Raw genomic sequence first — 25,673 nt, forward strand, 5'->3', positions numbered from 1 at the left:
GCATACCTTTTTTCTAAGCTATTTTTATTTTAATCTTATTTTTTGATTAGTTACATGAGCAGAATTTGGATTTTAAGAACATTGTATATTCTCGTACCGAGTTTTTCCACCGTGACAGAAATGCAGGCCACATCACAGTCCAGGTCAATGTCCGTCCTTTAACAAAACAAGCAAAACCATCGTTGTTTTTTAAAGAATAACCGCACTTTTGGTCATTTTAGCACCTTTTTCTCCACGCAATACTACACTTAAAGAAGTCTATTAACACATATCAAAGCTATTAACTGACACTGATCCATTGCGATCTGCTCAATGCGGAAAGTGAAAGCAGATCGATAACAGGCTACGTAACCAGACACAAGTAACAAAAAAAGAGGCTGGACAATAGTACCATGTGTTTCTATGTGGAACAGCCTGCTGCTGCATAAAGGTGTTTTTATTCATAACACAAACATAATTATGAATATTATAGAAAACAAACAGCTGGTGGCCTATAAGGACATTACATAAGGTGCATTTAATGTAAAAATGTGTTTTATGTCCCTTTCAGTGCAACGTCTTGCAGCCTTTGAGATGTTTGGTGGGAGTGTCTTAGGGGGAGGGGGTCCCAATGTATTACACACATGTGTATAATTACAGCAAAACGTAGCCTAGTGCACAATTAGAAGCAAATTATGGCTATTTATAATAAAGAGCAAGCATTGTTAGTTAAATTGTTTTAATATACGTTAGCTCTCTAGTGTACAAGCTCATAAAATATGACTGCAAGATATTTGATTGAGCATATTAACATATGTGCAGAAGATAAAGGAAGCCTAAAATGGAAAAATATATGATTACTGTAGTAGTATTTTACCAAACTGTACTTTTTAATCAAATGTAGTGTGCTTTTTTGACTAATGCATTGTTCCTCGTGTCTTATGTCCTTTAACTTCAATCTACAACATTTTTCTTTGCATAACCTAGCTGCGCATCACAGTGCCATCTGAAGCAGATGATCGGAGGATCAGTGAATGAAAGTTCCCCAGAGACGAGCTGTGATCCCCGGCTCTGCAGAGTGAAGTGGGGGCTCCCTCTGCCGGAGAGACGACCACAACACTCACCTGTGGCATCTGGAGAGGTGAAGATACAGTTCATTTTATAGTAGGCCTACTATGCAAATTAAACACATTGCATATGAGACCGTGCATTTCCGGACCGGTTTACAGAACACTTTGTCAACTTGGTGCCACATTTTTAATCAAAAGATTAAAAAAGACGTGAGCTAACCTTGTTGTTTCTTTTTTTAATTTAATATACACGATCTTGCAGGAAACACTTACACAACAAATAAAATAATGCATTTCGAAATATTGAATTAAATATATAAACGAACAGTTATAATTTGTTTACCAGGCGTAAAATATAACAAGAGGAGCAAGTACTTGAAAATAAAAAAGGGTAATAAATTAAAAAAAATGGACTTGTCTTTCTTGTTATTTTACTAGAATATGTTTGAGCCGTGAGAAAAATCATTTTTATGTATAAACTAAACTAAGGAGAGCTTTCCGTTTCTCTATCTGTTAAGATGTATATCACCTTTAACCATAAGAATGGTCATATTCATTATTTAAGAAATAGATTAGTCTAAATTATTTATAAATAAAAAATGGTGTGCGATATAAATATATTAGTCAGGCAGCTGGAAGGACAGCCCGCCGGGGTCCTCAATCCTTTAACGCGGACATGCGCAGAAGATTTTTCCTCTTTCTCGGTGGACGCAATGGCGGACTCAGAGTGAGTGTCTTCCACCGTCTTACAATCTACCCGAATCCTGTCTTTAAATAACCATCGTTATACATTTTACACATTATATAGTTTGTTTAGTTAGCATTCAACGTATTCCGTGTATTATTGTTTGGGATTGTTGGTTTTATACGTTTTTAAAAGGACTTCTTTGAGTCTTGTGTTCAGCGGTAGTAATCCAACATGGCTGGACGTGAAGACTCAAGAAGTAGCTCGTTTTTGTGCTAAAATGGACAACAAATTAAATATTTAACTGCTGGAATAAGTTGTAGACTTGAACTCTCTTGTAATGTTTTCATTACACATCGGCTAGTTTTCAGGGAGCCGGTAAATACTGACCGGTTAGCATGCTAGCAGCTAGTAGTGGTATATACACGCTGTTATTTCGTAGTAGTTCAGCTTTGTTTGAGATTACCTGATTTTTGTCAACATGTTTCGAGCTGTGTTCTTACGTTTTGCATCTCCTTTAACAGCAAAAAAGTTCAGGCGGTCCCTGAGAGCCTTTTGAAAAGGCGAAAGGCCTTTGCAACCATGAAGGCCATTCGCATCAAGAAGATGCTTTCTGAGAAGAAGGTAAGATGCATGCTGGAGTATAACTGTGTGTTTGTTAAAAGAGCTAATGTTAGCATTGAATTAGTCTGCAACAGTAATTGTAATGTATGCTGTCTCCAGGGGCGAGTAGAACAATTCTCCTCATGGTTTTAGCTCTTACTATTAAGTGTTCAGTATTTTTAATAGGGCACACGTGTCTGCTCATCTGCTTTAAAGTCACTAAAGAAAGCTCAAACAGGTGAACAGTTTGTATGAAACCCCTTTTGGGAATATACATCTAGCTTTAAAATATTAAGTTTACGTATTCTTGCAACCCTCTTTAATGCACTCGCACTAAAACATTCTCTATTTGTTTACAAGTCTAATAAGTACAAACGGTACATACCCAGATTCAATGGGTCGTTTTTAAAGTTCCCACCTTAACTGTTAGCATTCCTCCTCCACACCTTCAAAGCGTTTACATCTTGTGTGTTTGTGCTGTTAAAATAGCTAATGAGAGCATTGAATAAGTCTGTAAAAGTACTTATATTGAGGAGTGTACATATAGGAGTTTTCAGGGGCAAGTAGACAAATTATCCTTACGGTTTTAGCTCCTAAGTGTTCTTTATGGAAATATGGCACATGTGTTCATCTACTTTGAAGTCAAAGAAGCTCCACCAGGTGAACATCTGCTAAAAGATGTAGGTTGCCACCTTAGATCGAAAATGACTTAGCCCAGCATACAAAACATTAAGGCTGTGATTGACTAGATGTTCCTGTGTATTTCCTTTTCAATGCACTTACAAACTAGTACATACCTAGATTCAATGGGTCGTTTTAAAGTTCCCACCTGCACTGCACTGCATTCATTGTTATCATAGCCTCCTCTTATATACCTTCAAACACCTTTTTTAAAGTGTTGGTTATAATTGTATACATGTTGAAGGCCTGAATTCATTGACCTGCTGTGATGCTAGAAGTTCACTGATGTAACTGAGAAGTATTTCTGAGGAGTCACTTATTTAAGTTACAAGTATGCTTTCTCTGAGGTGTTAATAGTTGCTTCTACGATGGCTGAATCCCTACTTTTTAAGTTGCTGTTAGATTAAGGAATAGTGCTACATGTGGTTAGTGATGCACAATTTTTTCCCCGTCTTATCGACCATGGTGAGAAACTGACAACTAAGCCAGTTTATCTGAAACCACATGCACTGATCTAATAATCATCACCGTGTATATGTTGACGTGTAGCTGAACAGTGCACTAAAAGAGCATGTTATTTCCTAATGTGTTCTCAGGCCCGCAAAGTGACCAGGACTTTGATCTACAAGAGGGCCGAGAAGTACCACAAGGAGTACAAGACGATGTACAGACGTGAGGTACGTCTGGGCCGCACTGCTCGCAAAGTGGGAAACTTCTACGTGCCAGCGGAGCCCAAACTCGCCTTCGTCATGAGGATCAGAGGGTGAGTAGTGTCCGTCTTGTGAAATTATCAGTAGCATTTACATGGATTACTAGGTTTCCTACAAGACATGAAGCTCAAGCTGTTGCCAGAATATTGGCATTTCCCAACCAGGTGTTAATTAAGGATTGAGAAAGCTAATTTAAAAGAAACTTTGGTACAAAATACACCAACTGAAACTACTATAGGGTACAGCAAATACTAAGACTTCATATAATCAGTTATTATAGCCTCTGGATAAACGTTTGAGCCTCTGTCATGAGACGGCACAATTAAATATTTTGTTAAGAATTAAATGCTGCTTTTCTGAAGGCCTTTTCATTCTCTAAATGTAGTAATCCATGCAAGTGTACTGTCTGCTTTGTTGTGTTTAGTGATGACCACTCTTTCCCCGACTTATCGACTATGCTGAAAAAGCTTTGTATATTAAGCCAGTTTGTCTGAAACCACAAATCTCTAAAACGAGAAAGCTGCATCTTCACGCTAAGCTATAAACTAATCATTATCCTCGTTTTTCTCCCCCAGTATCAACGGTGTCGCCCCCAAGGTCCGCAAGGTTCTGCAGCTGATGCGTCTTCGCCAGATCTTCAACGGTGTCTTCGTCAGGCTGAACAAAGCCTCCATCAACATGCTGAGGATCGCCGAGCCCTACATCGCCTGGGGGTAAGATAACTTAATGGAAATGTGTCCCAGTATTAACTCTGAAATAGTGGATTTATATCTGGAATGTGGTTAATGATGCTCAACTTTTTTCCCCATCTTATCGACTATGGTGATTACTTACTGTAACTAAGCCAGTTTGTCTGAAACCACATTCCAAGATAGTAATATGTACTAGATTTGGGTTACAGTAATATGATGGCTTGCTGTTTTAAAACGTGTTTGGTGAGAAATAGACAATAGCTATTATTGGCCGATTAGAGACAACCCAAAGTGTGTAAATGTGTTGCACTACCATGTAACTGATGCATTTAACATGGCTGATCAGAGACACTATTGTGTACTTTGATATGGGAAAGATAATAAGCCAAACTTTCTTTGCAGTTGCTCATTAGCTGTTTTTAGTCAGAGGTGCTTCTGTACTTGTTATCCATGGTATGAATGCAAAAAACAATATTTTTTTTGTATTGCAAGAGATTGTCTACACTCTCATCTCTCCTTGTTGTCAACAACATTGTTCAGATTTGACCAGAGTTCGTTTAATAACCATTTTATGCCCCGTTGTTCCCCTCAGATACCCCAACCTGAAGTCTGTGCGTGAGCTCATCTACAAACGTGGTCATGGCAGGATGAGGAAACAGCGCATCGCCCTCACCGACAACGCTCTGGTGGAGAAGGCTCTCGGTATGCAAAACGTATTATTATATTAATTTGGAACAAGTTGTGCTTCTCTGAGCCTTTTTTTATATATTACGTGTTGAACAAGGTAGTGTTATTCTGCAGAAACAGTGTCACTACTTTATCAAATGGCTGTTAACTCGAGGTCTTCTGCAACATGTGGTTAATGATGTACAATTTTTTCCCCGTCTTATCGACCATGGTGAGAAAAACTGAGACTAAGCCAGTTTGTCTGAAACCACATGTCAGTCTAACAGTATTTAACCACTAGGATATATTTTTGTTACACATCCTCAAGAAACTTGTACTTGTAACTTCTACAAAGTAAAATGTATGCTGAGCTTTAAGGGAGACATTGAACGATAAACTCCAGTCTTTATTTTAAACTATTCTGACCAGTAAAGCCCAAATTGTCCAAGATATTCTATTGCACTTGTATCAATTAACATTTGACACGCAACTGATTTCTCAACCCCAGTGTGTCCTTTACTGATACAAGTGGTTGCAACAGTTGTATGGTTTCCTAAACACCGTATATTTTTTGCTCTCCAGGCAAATACGGCATCATCTGTGTGGAGGATCTCATCCACGAGATTTACACAGTTGGCAAGAACTTCAAGCCCGCCAACAACTTCCTGTGGCCCTTCAAACTGTCGTCTCCGCGCGGCGGCATGAACAAGAAGACCACTCACTTTGTGGAGGGAGGAGATGCTGGCAACAGGGAGGACCAGATCAACAGAATGATCCGGAGGATGAACTAGACTCATGGTGAGTGGCAGCAACTCAATAAAGATCTGCAGAGTTCAAATGGCCTCATAGGTGTGGTTAATGATGCACAATCTTTTTTCCCCATCTTATCGACTGTGGTGAAAACCAATTGTATTTAAGCCAATATGTCTGAAACCACATCTAAGCCATCCGTGTTAGAATCCTCTGCTTAGTCGGCAGGGAAGAAGTAATGAGGGCAGGAAGTTTTGTTAATTTGACGTCTCTTTAGATTGAGTTTAGCATTGCTTGTCTTTTAGTACGAGTGTTTTGCATCTGGTAAAAAATCACTTGGTCCCGTCAATAACAGTTTCTCTTGTCTGTTTCAGATCCGGAGGATGAACTAGACTCATGGTGAGTGGCAGCGACTTTAAACTCTAAAAGATCTGCAGAAGATGCATGGTTCATAGGTGTGGTTAATGATGCACAATCTTTTTTCCCCATCTTATCGACTGTGGTGAAAACCAATTGTATTTAAGCCAATATGTCTGAAACCACATCTAAGCCATCCGTGTTAGAATCCTCTGCTACATGTGCTTTAGTCGGCAGGGAAAAAGTAATGAGAGCAGAAATGGATCCAAATAAAGTTTTGTTAATGTGACATCGCTTTAGATTGAGTTTAGCATTGCTTGTCTTTATTGGAAAAAGCCGCCTTTGACAAAATGAAACCAGTGTGAAACATGAGTTAAGAAGAAGCATAGATTTAATATTGAAGATACTTAACCTTATCTGTAAGAGTGTTTTGCATCTGGTAAGAAATCACATCAATAACAGTTTCTCCTTTTGTCTGTTTCAGGTTTGCAAAGGACTCAAAATGTACAATAAAAAATCTTGGAGAGAAAAAAAAAATGTGTTTGTCGTTAATATCTGATGTGCACTTTTATTCAGAAATGTGTGTGTGATCTACTATATTTTGGTTACGAGCAAGGTATCTTTTTCCACAACCACTTTGTTCATATAGTTGGTTTTTAAGGGTCATTTAGACATTGAGCACTTCACTGTTGTAAACCAATAAGACTGTCAGGGAAAACTAAGGACCCTTATTGAAAACTTTAGTACTGAAGACTCACTGGAAAGTTATCCTTGTATGGTTAAGATACATAGGCTATACATGTTTGGATTTTAAATTGTTTTTATAGTACTTTAACATCCCATAACATTACAAGAGTTAACACATATAAGATTGTCCTCCAGTATTGAGGGAAGGCCTACTTTTGCCAATTACTAAAGGGTGAAGTACTTACAGTAAAGTCATACTTTTTTACTAAATTGTGAAATTTTTCAATCATTTAATGAAATAAAATAAAGGTTGAATAAGAAAATTGGGTAAATATGTGTGTCAATAACATACGGTAAGAAAGTAATTCATATAGAAATAAACAAGATATTTGTACAATATGAACTATACGAAAATCAGATAAATACACGTTAATACATAACGAGTAACTAACATTTTCAACCGTTAATTTAAGAATTGATCAATGAAAACCGTTAATTATGAGAAACCGTAATTTATTTAAGAAGTAAATAAATAAAAACCGTTAATATATGATGAGTAACGGTCTTCCTGCAGCCTGTTGCCATGGTGACGCAGTGACTCGGTTATAGCTAGCATCGCAGCTCGGGATCCTAAGCTCTACCTAACGGTCCTTTTTAAGGATTTTAAAAATGCCCTCCAGCAGGTGCGTTTGTGTGTTCATCCATAACCGGTGATAATACAGGTGATGCGAGGCCGCTGCAGCATGATGACCTTCCAAGTAAACGCGTCGCTACTACCCACCGCTAATAAGGCTCTGACATCGGACCGGGGGTCGAGCTGCAGCCACCCCGGCCTTGAGGCTCCATGTCCGGCATACAGGAGCTCCGGGAGGGGGGTAGAAAACATCCGGATGAAACTGCCTCTCATCCAGCCTCAGAGCAGTGAGTAATGCTGTGTTTCTATACATGACGCTAGCTTAATGTGGGACATCAGGGGGGTAATGTTACCTTAAGTACATTTACTCAAGTACTCCACTTAATTAGAGTATTCCTACACTCTGGTACTTCTACTTTTACTCAAGTACAATATCTGAATAGTTCTACTTTTACTCAAGTACAATATCTGAGTACTTATACTTTTAGTACAATATCTGAGTATTTCTACTTTTACTCAAGTACAAGATCTGATTATAGTTCTTAATTACTCAATTACAAGATCTGAGTACTTCTACTTTTACTCAAGTACAAGATCTGGTACTTCTTCCACCTCTGTAACTAAGTACATTTACTCAAGTACTCCTCTTAATTAGTATGTATTTACATTTTACAGAGTATTCCTTCACTCTGCTGGTACTTTTACTTTTACTCAAGTACAAGATCTGAGTACTTCTACTTTCACTCAAGTACAAGATCTGGTAGCCTACTTCTTCCACCTCTGTAATCCTGTGTTTCTATACATGATGCTAGCTTAATATATGACATCTGGGGTGTAATGTTACTAAGTACTTTTACTCAAGTACTGTATTTAATTACACATGTGTTTTATAGTATCGCGTATTTACATTTTAAAGAGTATTCCTACACTCTGGTACAAGATCTGAGTACTTCTACTTTTACTAAAGAACAAGATCTGAGTACTTCTACATGTTCTCAAGTACTGGTAAAACATTGCAGTACTTGTCATTTACTTAAGTAGTTTCACACTATGCTACTTTATACTTTTTACTCCATTACATTATTTTACAACTTTACTTATCAGATTACGGTTATTAATACAAAATATAAATCAACACACAATATTATATATTATTATAGGTTAGGTTAACCGGTAGTGTATAAAGCAAATCAAATCAAACCCACTTAACCAGTGCAACATTGAAGTAATGAACATATATATACTTTTCAATGCAGGACTTTTACTTGTAATTGAGTATTTATACCCTGTAGTTTTGCTACTTTTTCTTAAGTAAATATCTGAGTACTTCTTCCACCTGGTTGCAGGGTCCCGGGACTGGAACACGTGGAGCAGGGGCTTCATGGTCGGAGGGTGAGTTTTTAAACCTTGTTTCCTGAGGTAAAAGCTAACATTAGCATTGATTTGCAACCCTGTAACTAATTACAAAATCAGAATACCTTAATTCGTCCCACATTGTTACAGCAGAAAAGAGCCACTGACAGCTTAATGTTACCTAAGAAGCATGCATAAAAAACATATTAAAGATACAAAAATGTTTAATTAAGAAAGTTACACGATTTACAAAATACACATCCTGTAACAGTTCTGAGGATTTAGCAGCCAGGTATATATTGCACAGTTATTAACGACATATATATATATATATATATATATTTTGCACATATTGCACATAGTTACAGAGTTGTATTTCCTGCAGTACAGTTGACACGCACTGTTTTTTATTTTCAAAATCTTTGTCTTTTTTTTTGTGTGACATCTTTGCTAACACACTTGTTGTGTTAAATATACTTGTCCTTAGACTTAATGTAAATACAGTTGTAGCAAAACTCCAGCAGACACACCTCTTTATATTTAGTCCTTCCTCTATTTCACATGTATAATTTTATTGAAAATCCAGTGTTTTTTATCAATAGCTTCTCTGTCATGTGACCTAATTACTTTCACAAATGAATACTAGTCTGAACACACCGTTTCTTTGTCCCTTAAAGTGGACCTATCATGCTATATTTGAATAATATAGTGTAGGACCATACCTATATAAGGCATATTTATACTTATTTTTTTTCAAAATACCAAACAGATCATGCATTTTAGCCATGCCTCATTTTGCTCAATTTGAAAAAAAATTGCAAGGGTTGATTCAGTGAGAACAGCACCATCTACAGGCCTGGCATATGTACTACAGCGTCTCCAGCGCTTTCGAACGGCAATGGCCGTGGCTGTCTCCTCCTGATTGGTGGAGTTGGCCCAATAGCCGTAGCGCCACCGTCCTGACGTCAGGACAGTGTTCAAATCTGGATCAGTTTTTATCAGATCCGTTGCAGCCCCTTTTTTAGAGATTTGGGTATGGAGGAAAATAGAGAGGGTTGTGTTTTCTGACACTTGGTGAGTTCCCTGGAACACCGGGGACACATATTCATGTAGAAAAGACGTACAAAAGTGTATTTTGCATGATAGGTCCCCTTTAAAGTTGTATTTGTATTTTTATTATATTTGAAATACTTGTTTTAAAAAGCTACTGTAATTTGTTAAGACTACCTTTTGTCTGTGATGGTTTTCTCTTCTTTGTATAGTCCTTCTGCATCTCTGTATCGTCATTGTGTGCATTTCATTTAGCGGTTAAGTCTATATCTGTGGTCATTCTGAATCTCTTTCTCGTTGGTCTCCTTTAAACACAAGCTTGGAGGCCCTGCACCCTTTATTGTGATACACTTGATAAAAGACACGTATTGTTTACTGTGTGTGTAATTATTCTGGGTAGTATTTACACTTCTCCTTGTGTGCTGATATTTATTATTTCTCTTCCTCCTCGAGGTCCCCTCACTCAGCTCGAGAGGACAATGACATCACCGGGAGACACTTCCTGTTCGAAAAACAATGTAAGATTCTCAGAATAAGACATGTCATTATTACAGAGTTTAGGATGTTTAATTACACAGTGAGAGTTTGAGGCGTTTCCCTGAACAGCCAGTAGGTGGAGTTGTTATCATATAAATAATGTGTCGTCAGTGACGGCCAGTGGTACTTTTATACTGAACAAAAAACAAGCTAGATATTAGCCAAATCAGAAAAACCTTTATTGGTCAAACAGCGGTGACATTAACAGCGTTACAGCAAAGGGACAGATAGAAAGAGTAGACACATTTATAAAGAGGACATCTTAATAAAACTAAAATCCAAAGTAAGCGAACATCTGTGTTATCATGTCATTGTGTATTTTGGTTTATTTGTTTCATTGCTATTACTGGAATGGTCTTTTTATGTTATTATCATTATTGTTTTGTCATCCTGCATTTGTACTCTGTATCTTCTCCTGTTATTGTGTTATGTGTGGGAAAAACCAATAAATAAAGTGTTAAAAAAAGAAAGAGCCAGTTATAACATTTATACATTTAAAAAAACAAGTTGTATTTAGACAATTATTGCACACTTCTACACTCTGTATCGTTATATATTGGTAGTCTACATACTGTTTACTCCCTTTATGCTTCAAAATATCCTTTTGTCTTCATACTCGATGTGAGTTCTGACCAGAGATGGCAAGAGTACACACATCCTTGACTCAAGTAGAAGTACAGATACTCGTGTTTAAAAAATACTCTGGTAAAAGTAGAACTAAACTTCTTTACTCAAGTAAAAGTAAAGAGGCTTTGAAATGTACTTCAGTAAAAAGTACCCATAACTAGCAGCTGTTTTAAAGAGTACCTGACCTCCCTTTATATTAATAGAACAATAATGTCATTGTTAGCTAATGAATGTTTCCATGCTGAACAACGGCAACATGACAACGTTTTCATTGGTCCCTCTTCTTTAGAGAAGACCAGGAAATGATGGATACACGGATCGTGTTCAAATCAATAGGCACGCAATGACTCTAAATAATAATGATCACGCCACCAAACACACATTCAAACTAAAGGAACCAGCCTGTTTGGGAAATGTAAGAAGTAGAAAGTACAGGTATTTGGGTTCAACATGTAAGAAGTAGAAAGTACAGGTATTTGTGTTCAACATGTAAGAAGTAGAAAGTACAGGTATTTGGGTTCAACATGTAAGAAGTAGAAAGTACAGGTATTTGTGTTCAACATGTAAGAAGTAGAAAGTACAGGTATTTGGGTTCAACATGTAAGAAGTAGAAAGTACAGGTATTTGTGTTCAACATGTAAGAAGTAGAAAGTACAGGTATTTGTGTTCAACATGTAAGAAGTAGAAAGTACAGGTATTTGGGTTCAAAATGTAAGAAGTAGAAAGTACAGGTATTTGAGTTCAAAGTGTAAGAAGTAGAAAGTACAGGTATTTGGGTTCAACATGTAAGAAGTAGAAAGTACAGGTATTTGTGTTCAACATGTAAGAAGTAGAAAGTACAGGTATTTGTGTTCAACATGTAAGAAGTAGAAAGTACAGGTATTTGTGTTCAAAATGTAAGAAGTAGAAAGTACAGGTATTTGTGTTCAAAATGTAAGAAGTAGAAAGTACAGGTATTTGTGTTCAACATGTAAGAAGTAGAAAGTACAGGTATTTGTGTTCAACATGTAAGAAGTAGAAAGTACAGGTATTTGTGTTCAACATGTAAGAAGTAGAAAGTACAGGTATTTGTGTTCAAAATGTAAGAAGTAGAAAGTACAGGTATTTGGGTTCAAAATGTGAGAAGTAGAAAGTACAGGTATTTGTGTTCAAAATGTGAGAAGTAGAAAGTACAGGTATTTGTGTTCAACATGTAAGAAGTAGAAAGTACAGGTATTTGGGTTCAACATGTAAGTAGTGGAGTAAAGTACTGATACCAGAAAAATGTACTTAAGTACAGTAACACAGTATTTGTACTCCACTTCTTCCCACCTTTGGTTCTGACTGTCTGAATGTATTTCTCTTCAGGTGTTCAGCCGGAGAGGACCCGCACGGTGGTCCCCCCGCTGCAGAGAGGGTCGCTGCATCCCTTCAGCCTCTCCAAGGAGCTCTCCCACAGTCGGGGGGGGCGGCCCTTCACCCTGGGGTAACCTCTGCAAGATTCACACTATAGTTCTGCAGACAGCTGCACACATTGCAGTAATTACACCGAGTCGTTGTCTCATAAATGACAGGAATATGTACCGAGGGAAAGAGCAGACCTATTCATGTTTCGACAAGCATCATTTGTCTGTCACAATCTGAAGATCTCCAGCTTTAATGTTTCATATTCTGTTAACACGGCACGCTTGATTATAGCTAAATCATGATGAGATTGTTATCATTTATTAATATCACTCCTCTGTTGTTGTGGGAACAGTTTAGTTTTAGGTCACGCTGCCTTCACGTTAACATAAAGAGAGAGAACATACACCGTGTCTTTTCACATGAAATGAGTGGGTCGATCTAATATTCACATCTGTCTACTTTAACACAAGTCATTGGGGTTCAATCTTTGCTGCATAATCTTTTTATACCTCGTTCTTACAAGTCCATCAAGTGCTACACAAGAAAAAACAACACCAAAAACAGTAGTGTGTTCTTGTTCTGCATTTATTTATTTTGTCAAAATGAAACTTATACTGTCTGTTGTGTGATTGCACCATCGGGAATGCTTCGAATTTCGCTGTTGTGACAATAAAATAAATCTAATCTAAATTCGCCATAACATCAAAGTAAATCCCTAGTATTTGAACATTAAAGGTAGGGTAGGTAAGAATGGAGAAACCAGCTCCTCGAGTGCGCTAGAATTTGAAAGTACGCAGCCGAAAAAAATCTGACTTCAACCCCTCCTCCAACACACACGAACGCGCACATGACCAATGAGGGCACGAGATAAGTTTGTGCACAGATGGAAGGCTGACAGGCAGGTAGGCCATCCAGTTATTTTAGCCGGGCCGGCTCAGATGATTGGTCGTGCTTTTTACTACGGCTTCCACAGATGAAGAAGAAGAATTAGAATTGGGAGGGATGAAACCCTCTTTAATGGTCACACATGCAGAGCACACAGCACACAGCACACAGCACACACAGTGAAATTTGGCCTCTGCATTTAACCCATCCTAGTACCAGGAGTCTAGTACTAGGAGCAGTGGGCAGCTATTGTACAGCGCCCGGGGAGCAATGGGAGTGAGGGGGGAAGGGGGGTGTCCGGTGCCTTGCTCAAGGGCACCACGGCAGGGCAGGAGGTGAACTGGGACCTCTCCAAGTAGAAGTCCACACTCCATATTTAGGTCTGGTCGGGGACTTGAACCAGCGACCCTACGGCTCCCAGTCCAAGCCCCTACTGACTGAGCCACTGCCGGACATGACATTTCATGATGACATTTATTTATGTATTTATTGTCAAAGCATTTAATATATTCATTGCTATCGGGATGTTAAGAGCATTCCATGGAATATAACAAGTGTTTCTGAAGGGAATTACCTACCCTACCTTTAAGATAGGAAATGAATGTATCTGTTAACACATTAAATAACGTCCTCTCCTCGTTCCTCAGCTACGCTCCGAGGTACGACCTGATCTCCTCTCCAGTTCTCGGCTTCCCCTCCACTCTGATCCTCAGCGGCAGAAACTCCTTCTCAGTGGAGAGCTGCAAACTCAGCAGGTCATTCTGCCTTTTTAACTCCATCAGATAGAAACTAATCGATGTTTCTCTCTCACTCAAGCCTCCTCTGCTCTCCCTCTGCTCTCCCTCTGCTCTCCCTCTGCTCTCCCTCTGCAGGCCCAAGGTGAACTATCCAACCTACAGCCTGCTGCACAACAAAGACAATCAGAAGAGTGAGTTCAATATGTTCATGCTTTTATTGTGAAGGTCTGTGTGTGTAGCGATCTAACCTTCAATCCACTAGATGGTGCTGAGCTTTTTCTTGTGCAGTCATGGGTAAAATCAGTGGGATTGGCAGGAAGTTAGTCAAAACAAAGATGTAAATGTATATAAATATATCGCAATATATAGCTATCGTAGAATCGCAAAAAACTATCGTATTGTGGCTTAAGTATCATGATAGTATTGTGGCTTAAGTATCGCGATAGTATCTTACCGTGGCTTAAGTATCGCGATAGTATCGTACCGTGGCTTAAGTAACGCGATAGTATCGTACCGTGGCTTAAGTAACGCGATAGTATCGTACCGTGGCTTAAGTATCGCAGTATCGTATCGTGGCCTAAGTATCGCGATAGTATCGTATCGTGGCTTAAGTATGGCGATCGTATCGTGGCTTAAGTATGGCGATAATATTGTGGCTTAAGTATCGTGATAGTATCTTACCGTGGCTTAAGTATCGCGATAGTATCGTATCGTGGCTTAAGTAACGCGATAGTATCGTACCGTGGCTTAAGTATCGCGATAGTATCTTACCGTGGCTTAAGTATCGCGATAGTATCGTACCGTGGCTTAAGTAACGCGATAGTATCGTACCGTGGCTTAAGTAACGCGATAGTATCGTACCGTGGCTTAAGTATCGCAGTATCGTATCGTGGCCTAAGTATCGCGATAGTATCGTATCGTGGCTTAAGTATGGCGATCGTATCGTGGCTTAAGTATGGCGATAATATTGTGGCTTAAGTATCGTGATAGTATCTTACCGTGGCTTAAGTATCGCGATAGTATCGTATCGTGGCTTAAGTAACGCGATAGTATCGTACCGTGGCTTAAGTATCGCGATAGTATCGTATCGTGGCCTAAGTAACGCAATAGTATCGTACCGTGGCGTAAGTATCGTGATAATATCGTACCGTGGCTTAAGTATCGCAGTATCGTATCGTGGCCTAAGTATCGCGATAGTATCGTGGCTTAAGTATCGTACTGTGGCTTAAGTATCGCGATAGTATCGTACCGTGGCGTAAGTATCGTGATAGTATCGTACCGTGGCTTAAGTATCGCAGTATCGTATCGTGGCCTAAGTATCGCGATAGTATCGTGGCTTAAGTATCGTATCGTGGCTTAAGTATGGCTTAAGTATCGTATCGTGGCTTAAGTATGGCGATAGTATCGTATCGTGGCTTAAGTATGGCGATAGTATCGTATCGTGGGGAGCCTGGTGATTCCCACCCCTAACATGTTATATAGCAGATTGTTTTGTAATGATTAGTTGTATTATAGATCCTAATATTTCTTCTCCTCAGGTCCTTCTTACCCCGACCCGGTGCTCGGAGCCTCTCGCTCGTTCTTCCACAGGATCTCAGAGCTGTCGTCCCTCGAAGGAGAGACGGTGAGGCAAGAGAAGCTGAAGAAGATGAGGAAACCTAAGAAACTTCCGTCCTGACAATCACTCTCTGCCGAGTCACGCTGGTCCACGATCAAAACCCTCGAGTCTGTGCCAACGACGTCTGATCAAAATAAAACTCTCCAGACGCCGTGCTCCTTCCAGCGGCTCGTCGTGACCGCATCTGTGTCCTCACTGGTGTTAGTTTTCTGCCTCACATGGCTGGTCGTCACATTTTGGGGGTCTTGACCTCAGGTGATGTGTAACCGGTGTCAATAAGCGGTCTCTGCGTTGTGTTATATATCAATTGTTTCTTTCCTCACACCGACTCTTCTCTCGTGGAACATTCACAAAAATTGCAGAGGAAAACGTACCTGACAATATACAACAGAATCAGAATCCATGTATTAGTCCCACAGAGGGTACATTTACGTAGTTACAGCAGAAGAAGAGCAAAAGACAGCTTAATGTTATGTAGAAGCATGCATACAAAAGTTATAATTAACAAATCAGTCGTTATTCAATTGTTTCTTTCCTCAAACCGACTCTTCTCTCGTGGAACATTTACAAAAAGGGCAGAGGAAAACGTGAAGGACACAAAAATAATCTCCTGAGTACAGTGACTCAATTTTGGAGGTTCCGCAGAATTTGTGTGATTGTACTAAATGTTTTATAAATAATTATTTAACACTAAACACCACTGCATATGTACAACTGTTACATGTGTACTGTTGTAAACTGTAGCATTAGCTAAACAACAAGTGCTGAGGTATTTGATACTCTGACTCTCAGTAGTTTCCCTCTCAACATCTGCATGAAAAGGTATTTATTAATGACTGTTAATGTCAAATTTCTCACTGTATCATCAATATGTTGTGGATCTCGTTACAAAAGTGTTTTATACATCAAGTGAAATATCTATGTACATATTTGATAGTTTAGCAAAACCCTTATTGTGCCTTGTTAAACGTCTTCCTTAAATTAAATACATTTATTTTTGTTATTGGAACTTGTTATCCCTTTTATGATTCAGTGTTTTTGTCCCGTCCTTTTGGCACAAACATATGGACCAGCGCTAAATGCCTAGAAGATTGCAATGAAACATAATCTGAATTCCTTATCTACAAAACAGAAACTGTGCCCTCAGATCCCAGAATGTGGTGCTTTCCCACATTATTCATTGTCTTTCTGCCGTGTGGAAGCTGGCTGTCTCTGAAGACTCTTTCTTGTTCATTGTGTGGCACAAAGACAGCAGTCATATATCCTCTTTGTCTAGAGAGAAATGAGGACTTATTATTTGAAGATGTAGCAGCTGGAGGCATCGTTTGTGCTGGTTAAAGACGTGTGATAAGTTAATTGGGACATGGAGCTTGAAGTTCAAAGACAAATAAACGGTATAGTGTGTAGAAACCAGGCGTAGCATGTCGTTAATAATGACAGAAAAGTCATAATATATAGCATGTTGAAAAAATGACAAAAGAACACATGGTATTTTATGTCGAAATAAGGCACGGTATAGTGTGTAGAAACCAGGCGTAGTATAGTATGTATTGTAACTTAAGTAAAAATGTTTTCATACAACTTGATAGTAAAGTATATATTTTGTAATAACCCCACGGACACACTGTACTATTATAATAAGGAAAAAGGAGCCAAGATGGCCACTTAACTGTCATTTGTAGGATGATGGGGTCCTGCAGTTTGCAATTTAAAATGGTTTGCATGCAAGTTTCTACGACTTCCAGGAGAACTCTAAAAGTTGAGACACTAGTGCCATGTTTAAATATGCAAATGAGGCGTTATCTAATGCTCACTTTTGGAGAATTTAGGAGAAAAGATGACCACTTAACTGTCATTTGTAGGATGATGGGGTCCTGCAGTTTGCAGCTGAGACCGTCTAGAGGCCGGGGGGCCGGGGGCCTGATGATCTGAAACACTCTCAAGAGAAAGATCAAAGTTTTAGTTTCATTATCCATTTCCATTTCCATTTGATTAACCACAGGGGGGTAAAACTGACATCAAGGAGTTTGGCCAATGTGTCACACTGAGACTCACATGTGTTTGATGTGTATCCTCAGAGTAAAGTTCCCAAATGTTTGGCTTATTTGTTCTCCTCCCTTTCTTGTGAAAAAAGTTTATTATGTTGAACACATTTTTCTTAACCAGTTCGGCATGCCAAAAATATAGAAAAAGTTGTGTAAAAGTCAAGTATGTCCTTATGAAATTAAATAGAATAGCATATTGAACATTCAGATGAACAGGAAGTGCATATTGTGTTGAACGTTCTAAAAGAGAATAGTATAGCGTGTTGAAAATCTATTTATTTTGTTAAAAACTGGTTATCGAAAATACCAGAACATTCATCATTGCATAGTATTTTTAAAAGGTCATACTATAGTGTGCCGAAACATTCAGAACAACATCATAGAATAGCATGTGTTCATAGTGATAAAAGCTATTTAAAGTGCATTTTAGGAGATATCACACTACTCTTCAGACTCTATAAGATTACGTTTTCTTTTTGCAGATTTGATGTCACTGGTTCAGAATCTGGGATATTTTTCCTTATCAAAAAGCAGCACAATAGTCATTCTGATCAATGTCCCATAACACTGTACACACACACACCCACACACACACACACACACACACACACACACACACTCGAGTGAAGGGCTTGTGTTCACGCTCAAATGGAGGTGGGGGCTGCCTCTCCTTGCAGAGTTTTGACCGTCCCTTTCAAGTGTAGTGAAACAAAATGACCCGCAACAAACAGTCAACAATGAGGCCTTTAATAAGAGCGGTACTGAGAGGTTTATCTTTCACTGGAGGACTCTTTTCCAGCTCAGAAACCGGAACAGAAGTACAGGCTAGTGGGGCAAAAAAGCTGGGTAATACTTTATATTAAAGGGGACCTATCATGCAAAATGCACTTGTGTACGTCTTTTATACATGAATATGTGTCCCCGGTGTTCCAGGGAACTCACCAAGTGTCAGAAAACACAACCCTCTCTATTTTCCTCCATACCCAAATCTCTAAAAAAGGGGCTGCAACGGATCTGATAAAAACTGATCCAGATTTGAACACTGTCCTGACGTCAGGACGGTGGCGCTACGGCTATTGGGCCAACTCCACCAATCAGGAGGAGACAGCCACGGCCATTGCCGTTCGAAAGCGCTGGAGACGCTGTAGTACATATGCCAGGCCTGTAGGTGGTGCTGTTCTCACTGAATCTGCCCTTGCAAAAACAGAGCTAACATTTTTCAAATTGAGCAAAATGAGGCATGGCTAAAATGCATGATCTGTTTGGTATTTTGAAGGAAAAAAAAGTATAAATATGCCTTATATAGGTATGGCCCTACACTATATTATTCAAATATAGCATGATAGGTCCACTTTAAGGTACACAAATTCACCATCAACTAGCTGTTAATTAACATGCATATTAGCAGTATATTGGCTCTTTATTAGTTAGTATAAAACACTTATTAATGCCTTATTCTACAAGTACTAAACCATTAGTTGAGAGTTTTTCCTTTATAAGCCTCTAATTCATGCTTATTTAATGCAAGTAAGGACGTTGTTCTACATGAGTGGGTCTTAATATGCTCAATATGCAGTAGCAGTACCACAAGAATAGTAATTCTCCCATAATAACACCTAACAAATATGATCTATTGTTATGTAACAAGACATGAAACTATAAGTGTTAATTGTATCTAAATAACTCAAAATTAGGTATTTCTCATGTAGAATAAGGCATTAATACGTGTTTTATAATGACTAATAAAGAGCCTGCGAATATGCATGTTAATTAACAACTAGTTGATGGTTAATTTGTGTACCTTAAAGCTGAATAAATGAAAAGTATGTGGTGTTATTAAAGTAGGATTTGTCTGTTTGTTAGCGTAAATCTCCCTTGAAGAAAAGCTGACTGCACCTGACTTGATGTGGTGCCAGTTGTCTCTATCAACAGGGATAAGAGAAAGAAGTTAGCCAAATAAAAACTCTGCCAAAGAGTCCGCTTACATCTAGGGATGAAATTCCCTCTAAAACGAATGTGTTTAAAATGCACTTCCTGAAGACAAAATCAATATTTGTATGGATCAAATGAGTCAAATGTAGTGTGTTCTTTCCCCATCTGTAGTTGAATGTTCATATTTTAGAGTTCCAGCTTCTACATGTGAGAATTTGCCATTAACCCTAAACTATTGGTAACACAAAGCAAGACATTGAATCCATCACTTCAGGCTCTAAGGCAGGGGTGTCAAACTCAAGGCCCGGGGGCCAAATCCGGCCCGCGACCTAATTTTATGTGGCCCGCAAGATCTTGCAAAGAATATAATATACAATACAATTGGTGTAAATGTTGAATATTTACTTTCAATTATTTGCCCTAGACTTCTGCTTTCAGACGTAGTTATTTAGGAAGATATGACCAGAACTGATAATAATCCAATGCAGGGCCAACAATGTAATATAATACATTATTTAATATATATTATATATTTACATATGTATATTTATATATCATTAAAATTACAACCGGCCCTTTGAGTGCAACCATAATGCTGATGTGGCCCGGGATGAAATTGAGTTTGACACCCCTGCTCTAAGGGATTTTAATGGGCGTTTTTGTTGCATAAAACTGCATAAAATCCAGATTTACAAGAGAGTTTCAGAAGCCAGGGGCCGATACAACAGAGCTCCCCTCTATTTAAAGAAAATCACACACTATTTCCTGCTGTTTTGTAGATGCAATAGCATTATTTGACATATCTCTCATGGTCCCACAGCCTCATATCAGTCCTTTACGGAGAAATGAACACAAAAGACCTCTAGCCAGCCAACAAAAAAGCCCTCTTTATAAAGACTATAACTCTTCTCCTCTGTTGTCGAACCAGTTTAGTCTCTAAAGAAGTTTGTTATAAAGATCCACAAAGATAGTTACACAGTGATGAACAACAAATGACAGAGCAAACGACCGACAAGAGTCCACACGTCCCAAAGTCATCATGAGCGTGTGTGTGCGTCTGTGTGTGTGACTGTGTGTGACTGTGTGTGTGTGTGTGTGTGTGTGTGTGTGTGTGTGTGTGTGTGTGTGTGTGTGTGTGTGTGTGTGTGAGTGCGTCTGTGTGTGCGTGACTGTGTGCGTCTGTCTGTGTGTGTGTGTGTGTGTGTGTGACTGTGTGTGCGTGCGTCTGTCTGTGTGTGTGTGTGACTGTGTGTGCGTGTGACTGTGTGTGCGTGTGTGTGCGTGTGTGTGACTGTGTGTGCGTGCATCTGTCTGTGTGTGTGTGTGTGACTGTGTGTGTGTGACTGTGTGTGCGTGTGACTGTGTGTGTGTGTGTGTGTGTGTGTGACTGTGTGTGCGTGCGTCTGTCTGTGTGTGTGTGTGACTGTGTGTGCGTGCGTCTGTGTGTGTGTGTGTGCGTCTGTGTGTGTGTGTGTGTGACTGTGTGTGTGTGTGTGTGACTGTGTGTGTGTGACTGTGTGTGTGTGTGACTGTGTGTGTGTGTGACTGTGTGACTGTGTGTGACTGTGTGTGTGTGTGTCTGTCTGTCTGTCTGTCTGTCTGTCTGTCTGTCTGTCTGTCGTGTGTGTGTGTGTGTGTGTGTGTGTGTGTGTGTGTGTGTGTGTGACTGTGTGTGTGTGTGTGACTGTGTGTGTGTGTGTGTGTGTGTGTGTGTGTGTGTGTGACTGTGTGTGTGTGTGTGTGTGTGTGTGTGTGTGTGTGTGTGTGTGTGTGTGTGTGTGTGTGTGTTGTGTGTGTGTGACTGTGTGTTCAGGAAGAGGTCAAATCTGTGCCATCACAACAGGGACATCAGATATGAGACAACGTGCTGCAGATATTCACAAGTGTCCAGAACCTCAAGATTGTAAATAAACAACAAGATGTTTATCATTTAAAATTGTTTGCATGCAAGTTTCTACGACTGCCAGTGGAACTCAAAGGGGAGACACTCGTGCCATGTTTAAATATGCAAATAAGGCGTTATCTAATCCTCACTTTTAAGGAATTTAGGAGAACATAAATAGAAAAAGTCTACAGCCTAACCTTCAAACTGTCTCTGACGTTTCACAAAATGATTTATGGATGCAGAGATGATCCCTTTCTTATAGTAAGTGTTGCCCACACCCCTAATATCCGCCTCATCACTGTCAGTACACTAGTGATGATCCCGGCTATTATCATAAGCTATTAAGCAGTAATGACTGTAATGAATGGAGCCTGGAGAGGGACACTGCAGGTCAATAGGGTAACCTTTCTAACTAATAGATATCACTATGAAACTTCCCCACTTGATAACTTAAATTAAGACAATTATTTTTTGTATTGCAAGTTTTCTGAACCGATTTATTTAAATATAAAATGGAAGCATTACAATGTTAAATGTGTGGTTATTTGCATATATTTCTAGAAGAGATAGATAGCTTCAAAATAGCTGTTTTTATTTGACATACAGTATACTGTAAGACTCAAATGTTTTTACAGAGAGAATATTGGAGATATCTTTGAAGTACTCCATAAAAACAGCCATAGAAATAATCTAATGCCTCAATGTTTTCAGGAATAAAGTGTCATATAAACCAGACTGAAACTGGAACATTTCAAATGCAAAGCTATCAAAACAGACAAATGCATTATGTCTTGTCTTAATTACAGATACTGCACTTACACACCTTTTCTTACGCAACCCTCCGTCTCCTGTGAGGTCAGACCTGCAGCCTCTCTTATCTTGTTCTGCAGATCGACCTCGGACTCTTCTGATGACATAAGCCAAGTCAAACATCCGACTTTCAACTCGTTCAATAATTACTCACTGTGTGTGTGTGTGTGTGTGTGTGTGTGTGTGTGTGTGTGTGTGTGTATGTGTGTGTGTGTGTGTGTGGTACACTATTCCTAATAAGAAGATAAAAGACTTTGAAACACCTCCTCCTGTACACATGCAGTACACAAACACAGTACTGAGGCTCAGTGACACACAGATACTCTGAATACACACACACACACACACACACACACACACACACACACACACACACACACACACACACACACACACACACAAACACACACGACGGAGACAAAGACGTCCATTCATGGACAGAAACGGACTCATCAGGAAGAAACAAACATATTCTTCTTTAATTAAATATTTGGTTAGGTTAGATATTGTTAAGGGTCATTTTATTGCTGCGCTATTTAAACCAACTTCTTATAATTATATAAATACATTCATTTAATATTTTTGGTTTAACATTTTATTAAACTTTTTAATGTATTAATTTGTTTTGTAATATTTGTATTATTATTATTTTTATCATTATTTTACTTAATTCTAAAATGGAGAAATATTTTATAAAAATAATATGCATTTCTTCTGATGCTAATAAAAAGAATACTGTATATAGTGCTTTTGTTTTATTTTTGCAATAACAGTATAACTTTTATGCATCTATGTATAATTATATGTGTGTGTGTGTGTGTGTGTGTGTGTGTGTGTGTGTGTGCATGTGTGTGTGTGTGTGTGTGTGTGTGTGTGTGTGTGTGTAGCGAGGGTGTTTCCCTGATCTGAGGTCAGCTTACCTTTACAGCAAGAGTCGAGACGAGGCGGCGAATTCTATTGTTTCGTCAACAAAGATTTTTGAAACCGTGGCAACGTGGGTCAGTGGTTGGCGTGGAGACGTGCAGAGTTTGCATTCCCCACATGGGCGAGATGCAGAGAGGATCACACGCCGTTTCCACGACGACCAGCTCTCCGTCTGTTCGTCAAACTGAGTGAGTCGTGTGATCGCCGTGAGTCCTGAAGATGGTACACACACACACACACACACACACACACACACACACACACACACACACACACACACACACACACACACACACACACACACACACAGAAAACTACAGTGGGCGGGCTGATTGTGTCTGACAGGTGCACAGTGAGGGCAGGAGGGCTCTGTCAGATGTAAAACACACACACACACACACACTCTTTGATGTGCACTTTAATGTGCTGCTGCCACAGCAAACTGATGCAGCTGTGAGGCCGATCAAATCAACACACACTGTTTCAGACTCAGGGATCATTCAGGCTGAACTACACTTCAATTAAAGTTCTGTACGGCACACTGTAAACACAATGACTGCAGAAACACACATGAAACCAGAAAGGCACTATAAGACTAAAAGGCTGTTTCAATCTGACGTGTATCCGCACCGTTATTCGGACCCTTTCTTACATTTAAAGTGTTCTTCCTTGGCTCATGCTACACCATTACGCAAAGTTTCACGTACATTTCGACCAGTATTTCTTCCGTTTTCCTGCTGACAAACCAACAAAGCCACTGAAAACCCAGCTCACAGGACATCACAACAAGTTATGAACCATCCTACGAGTTCTTCTACTTTTAGACATTCCCTCCTGGGGTCAGTCTGGGGTCAGTCTGTGTTCTTAATACACAGCGCCTCAGACACATGCTGCTCACTGATGCTGCTGCTGATGATGATTATGGTGAAGATGAAGGATATTACTGTCGCTTGACCTACCTGCTTATGGCGAGGAGAAGAATCAAAGGACCCCAACGGACCCCCCTCCTCCTCCTCTCTCCTCAAGCTGCTTTTCTAGAGCGCAGAGTAACAGATGATTACAGATATCTGCTCCTTGTATAGCAGCGAGCACCGGGAGGCCTCCAGCTCCCTGCAGAGCCTCATTTGTTTCCCAGAGATCGGGGAGGAACTGCTCAAATAACAGCTGACCTTCTGGACTTCACAACATCCTCAGACATTCAGGCTCCTTCTGCAAACACTACAGCGCCGGAGCCTTGCACAAAAATACCTCAAATCCATCCTGAAAGTATTAAAATGCTTAAAATAAAGCTTCCTTTTGCAGAGATCTGATTTGTTGCACCACATGAATGAAATTAGGGCATCACAATCTTCACATAAGACATCATAGAAACACTTTCTCCTGTAAAGCGTGCCTTAATATAACTCCAGGAAGCAGATCTAATATTCATTTGAACCTATCATCGGTCAGCGACAAGCTCCTTCCTGATGAGTGTCACAGACGCTGCAGAATGACAGGATATGAAATCAATCTGTCAGGAGGAGGTATTAATGAAGTCAACACCTGCAAACAACGACCTGTAGACTAAAGCTGCAGCTCTCTTTTTAACAGACCTGCTTCCTCTTCATGCTTTCTCTTTGGTCCTTAAATAAATAGTCAGACATGTTTGAAAATGTATGTTTAATGTCGACTAATATCTTCAAAACCAGCCTTGTTGCTTATGCTAAGCTAAGCTAACTGGCTCCTGGTTTGCAGAAATAAGAGGGTTTCAAGCAAGAAAGCAAATAAGCCCATTTTCAAAACAGCTAAATAAGATATGTTATAACGCATAACGCAAAATAATGTAATCAGATACCTGACTCATGTTGGACCAATACATTTAAAGCATGATTATTACCAGTTAAAGATCAAGTTAAACAACTGAAACGTAACAATATGTTTGATATCATTCGCAAAAGGGCACCAGAATATAGGTCAGTTATAGCCACAGTAATTGCAACACAAAAGCAAACATTATGCAAATTAGTATTCCTCTGTTTTTAGGTAAAATGGCAAGAATCTTCTGAGATCTCATTGAGAAAATACCTGTCGTTCTGTATTACAAAAAGGTAAGAAAAGCAGCATTTAAAAGAGAAGTTATGGCAGTTTTGTGAGCAGTGTTGCTGGTTCGCTTTGAAGGGATATATATGAATGGTTTTGGAGTTGCAAAGGGTGACTGGTGGGATTATAATATCATGTGTTTGTTCCCATGCATTGTGTTTGATTTAAGTAATGCTCTTATAGGTGCTACCCTCTGGGATATTGTGTTTGACATTCCTCTATTAAGATGCCATTAATTTACTTATCTAATCAAAGGCTAACAAAAGTGCTTCTGGAGGATTACAGTAACCT

The 25,673-nt window shown here is 39.2% G+C and overlaps 2 protein-coding genes and 6 non-coding genes across 8 annotated transcripts; all 8 read left to right on the forward strand.

Annotated features, from left to right (window-relative positions):
• The first annotated feature begins 1,691 nt into the window (after window positions 1–1,691).
• rpl7 (ribosomal protein L7) lies at window positions 1,692–6,693 on the forward strand. Its single transcript, XM_034132470.1, has 8 exons — window positions 1,692–1,776; window positions 2,259–2,358; window positions 3,615–3,781; window positions 4,304–4,441; window positions 5,013–5,122; window positions 5,669–5,884; window positions 6,211–6,235; window positions 6,678–6,693. Exons 1-6 carry the CDS (start codon window positions 1,763–1,765, stop codon window positions 5,875–5,877), a joined length of 738 nt encoding a protein of 245 aa, XP_033988361.1. The 5' UTR covers window positions 1,692–1,762; the 3' UTR covers window positions 5,878–5,884; window positions 6,211–6,235; window positions 6,678–6,693.
• LOC117484167 lies at window positions 3,438–3,525 on the forward strand. Its single transcript, XR_004556083.1, has one exon. It is a non-coding gene; the product is annotated as a small nucleolar SNORD12/SNORD106 (small nucleolar RNA).
• LOC117484168 lies at window positions 4,142–4,231 on the forward strand. Its single transcript, XR_004556084.1, has one exon. It is a non-coding gene; the product is annotated as a small nucleolar SNORD12/SNORD106 (small nucleolar RNA).
• Window positions 4,504–4,594, forward strand: LOC117484171. Its single transcript, XR_004556086.1, has one exon. It is a non-coding gene; the product is annotated as a small nucleolar SNORD12/SNORD106 (small nucleolar RNA).
• Window positions 5,273–5,361, forward strand: LOC117484174. Its single transcript, XR_004556089.1, has one exon. It is a non-coding gene; the product is annotated as a small nucleolar SNORD12/SNORD106 (small nucleolar RNA).
• On the forward strand, window positions 5,935–6,026 carry LOC117484172. The gene has a single exon (XR_004556087.1). It is a non-coding gene; the product is annotated as a small nucleolar SNORD12/SNORD106 (small nucleolar RNA).
• LOC117484173 lies at window positions 6,291–6,382 on the forward strand. Its single transcript, XR_004556088.1, has one exon. It is a non-coding gene; the product is annotated as a small nucleolar SNORD12/SNORD106 (small nucleolar RNA).
• Window positions 6,694–7,518: 825 nt separating the features above from the next.
• On the forward strand, window positions 7,519–16,675 carry si:ch211-171b20.3. The gene is made up of 7 exons (XM_034132471.1): window positions 7,519–7,801; window positions 8,861–8,906; window positions 10,371–10,435; window positions 12,429–12,546; window positions 14,000–14,107; window positions 14,225–14,280; window positions 15,628–16,675. Exons 1-7 carry the CDS (start codon window positions 7,606–7,608, stop codon window positions 15,765–15,767), a joined length of 729 nt encoding a protein of 242 aa, XP_033988362.1. The 5' UTR covers window positions 7,519–7,605; the 3' UTR covers window positions 15,768–16,675.
• Window positions 16,676–25,673: the final 8,998 nt, after the last annotated feature.

The sequence above is a fragment of the Trematomus bernacchii genome, unplaced genomic scaffold, assembly GCF_902827165.1.
Source record: "Trematomus bernacchii unplaced genomic scaffold, fTreBer1.1, whole genome shotgun sequence".
Lineage (NCBI taxonomy): Eukaryota > Metazoa > Chordata > Actinopteri > Perciformes > Nototheniidae > Trematomus > Trematomus bernacchii.

Bases quoted from the DNA above. Each gene is read 5' to 3' on its own strand.
- rpl7 (XM_034132470.1), top strand. The intron at 3,782-4,303 runs GTGAGTAGTGTC...TTTCTCCCCCAG, and splicing joins TTCGTCATGAGGATCAGAGG to TATCAACGGTGTCGCCCCCA. The intron at 4,442-5,012 runs GTAAGATAACTT...TGTTCCCCTCAG, and splicing joins GAGCCCTACATCGCCTGGGG to ATACCCCAACCTGAAGTCTG.
- si:ch211-171b20.3 (XM_034132471.1), top strand. From the start codon at position 7,606: ATGCGAGGCCGCTGCAGCATGATGACCTTCCAAGTAAACGCGTCGCTA. The intron at 7,802-8,860 runs GTGAGTAATGCT...ACCTGGTTGCAG, and splicing joins TCTCATCCAGCCTCAGAGCA to GGTCCCGGGACTGGAACACG. The intron at 8,907-10,370 runs GTGAGTTTTTAA...TTCCTCCTCGAG, and splicing joins AGGGGCTTCATGGTCGGAGG to GTCCCCTCACTCAGCTCGAG.